The 2,746-nt window shown below is 46.6% G+C and overlaps 1 protein-coding gene across 1 annotated transcript; it reads right to left on the bottom strand.

Moving 5' to 3' along the window:
* Nucleotides 1-46: 46 nt before the first annotated feature.
* On the bottom strand, nucleotides 47-2,746 carry EAH_00055730 (hypothetical protein, conserved; the record flags this gene model as incomplete). The annotated part of the gene is made up of 4 exons (XM_013397632.1): nucleotides 47-338; nucleotides 561-939; nucleotides 1,089-1,746; nucleotides 2,258-2,746. Coding segments are annotated over 4 exons (1,818 nt in total), but the record flags the coding sequence as incomplete, so codon positions are not given.

Genomic DNA, 2,746 nt, shown 5'->3' with positions numbered 1-2,746 from the left:
AGCAGCAATGGCAGCAGCAGCAGCAGCAGCAGCAGCAGCAGCGCCGCTACCTTCTTCGTCCATTTCCTTGGGCCCAGGGCGGCCGTGTTGCTGCATCTCCTGCATGCAGCAGCCTCAGCAAATTTTTCTCTCCGTTGTTGTCTCTCGCAGCAGCAGCAACAGGATTTGCTGCTGCTGCTGCTGCTGCTGCTGAGTAATGTGGAGCAGCAGCAGCCACAGGCCCCTCTCCGAGCAGTCCGCCGCCTCCTGCTGCTGCTGCAGCAAAGTGTACATGAGCAGCAAGCTGCGGAGACACCCCAGCTGCTGCTGCAGCAACAACGCCTCCAGGCAGCGACATCCTGCACAAAACAGCAGCAGCAAACAGCAGCAGCAAACAGCAGCAGCAAATCTCCTTGAGGGTCTAAGCAAAAGAAAAAAATAGAGAAAGAAAAAAAATAATAAAATAATAAAATAATAAATGTAATAAAATGATAATCATAACAATAACAAAACAATAACAATAATAAAATAATAAAAATAATAAAAATAAAATAGTATAAGATAAATGCAGCAAAATATACCGTTGGGGCGGCGCTTGGCCGAAGTCGTGAAGAGGCATCGGCTGCTGCTGTTGCTGCAGCTGCTGCTGCTGCAGGTGGTGATGCTGCAGGTGGATTTGCTGCTGCTGCTGCAGGTGTACATGCTGCTGCTGTTGCATGTGCAGCTGCTGCAGCTGGGGCGGCAGCTGCTGCTGATGCAGTTGCTGCCGTTGGTGGTGCAGCTGCTGCGCGTGCTGCTGCTGCTGCTGCTGCTGCTGCTGCATGAACTGCGGCTGCTGCTGCTGCTGCATGAACTGCGGCTGCTGCTGCTGCTGCTGCACACCTTCAGCAGCAGCACTAGGGAATACTCCAATCAAAGACAGCAATTGACGTCCTGCCTCTCGGCCCTGTGCAGCATCCACTGCAGCATACAAACAACACAGAACCAGCAGCAGCAGCAGCAGCAATAGCAGCAGCAGCAGCATCAGCATTATAGAAATATGTCTATCTATAAGTATGTACACAAATGCTTCTATTACTCTGTCTACACGTACACTGCATTACACTTACGCGGCTGGCCCCTGTGGGGCCTCATCATGGGCAGCTGCTGCTGCATTCGTTGCTGCTGCTGCTGCTGCTGCTGCTGCTGCTGCTGCTGCTGGAAAAGCATCTGCAGCTGGTTCTGCTGCATGCGCTGCTGCGGATGATGGAGGTCGTGTAAGAGCTCGCTGTGGCCTATCTGTAGCTGCTGCTGCTGTTGCTCCTGCTGCCGGTGGTGCTGCTGTTGCTGCTGCTGCCTGTGGTGCTGCTGTTGCTGCTGCTGCCTGTGGTGTTGCTGTTGCTGCTGTCTCTGGTGGTGATGCTGCTGCTGCTGCTGCTGCTGGCCTTGAAATATGGCGCTCACTGTTCCTTGTCTTGTTTGCTGCTGCTGTTTGTGCTGCTGCTGCTGCTGCTTCTGCTGCTGCTTCTGCTTCGTCGGCAGCCCCCCGTGTTCTGCTGCTGCTGCTGCTGCTGCTGCTGCATCAGCAGCAGGTTCTTTTCGTGGGGTTACGAGCATTGCACTAAACCACGCAGCAACAGAGGCTGCCTTAGGATCCAAAGGAGCAGCAGCAGCAGCATGAGCAGCAGCAGCGTTTGCTGCTGCTGCTGCTGCTGCTGCTGAACCCTCGCTCGCCTCCGCTGCTGCGCCCGTCGGCGCAACCCGCAGCTCGCAGCCAAACCCCAATTCCTAAAAATAAATAAAAATAAATAAAAATAAATAAAATATAAATAAAAATAAATTAATTTAAAACGAACAAATTAAGAAATAATAAAAATAAATTAATTCAAATCAACAATTAAATAAAGCAGTGATGTCAGACACGCAGAAATAAACACAGAAAATAAAATTAATAAAATAATAAAAATAAATAAAATAAAATAAAATAAAATAAAATAAAATAAATATAATTAAATAAATAAACTGAGCATATGCAGCAACTAAAAATAAAACAAAATAAACAATTTAATAAATATGAACACAAGACAGACAAACAAATACGCAAATTCAAACAACAAATAAATAATAAAGAAAATAAATAAATAAATAAAACAATAAATAAAACAAAATAAATAAATAAGTAAATAAATAAAATAAATAAGATAAAATAAATAAATAAATAAAACAAATTGATTGACGAACAAACAAACAAACAAACAAACAAAATAAATAAATAAATAAATAAATAAATAAATCTTACGGTATCATCAATAAAAGAAAATTCTTCGTCTACGCCTGACTCGAGCTGTACGCCTCCCAAGCCGACAGCACAATGTGCAGCAGCAGCAACTTCATTACTGCTCCCCCATCGGTTGTCTCCGCCTGCTTGTGCATGCAGCAGCACATGTTGCTGCTGCTGCTGCTGCTGCTGCTGTTTTTGTTGTTGCTGCTGCTGTTTTCGACCTGCTGCTGCTGCTGCTGCTGCTGCTGGTTTTGAGAGTGAGGGGGAAACAGCTGCTTCTCCTTCCTGCTGCTGCTGCTGCTGCTGCTGCTGCTGCTGCTGCTTTTTGTTTTTAATTGAATTAAAATAACTTTCTAAACTCATGCCACCCTCAACTGCTCTCTCTGCTGCGCGAATATCCCCCATAGAAAATGCTCCAAGGCCGCCGTCAGATCCTCCCTGTGCATCTGCTGCTGCTGCTGCTGCTGCTGCTGCTGCTGCTGCTGCTGCTGTTGCTGTTGCTGTTGT

This window comes from Eimeria acervulina, genomic scaffold (assembly GCF_000499425.1).
Source record: "Eimeria acervulina Houghton genomic scaffold, Eah_scaff1117, whole genome shotgun sequence".
NCBI lineage: Eukaryota > Apicomplexa > Conoidasida > Eucoccidiorida > Eimeriidae > Eimeria > Eimeria acervulina.
Note: the sequence above shows the minus strand (reverse complement) of the source record. Positions and strands in the feature narration are given on the sequence as shown.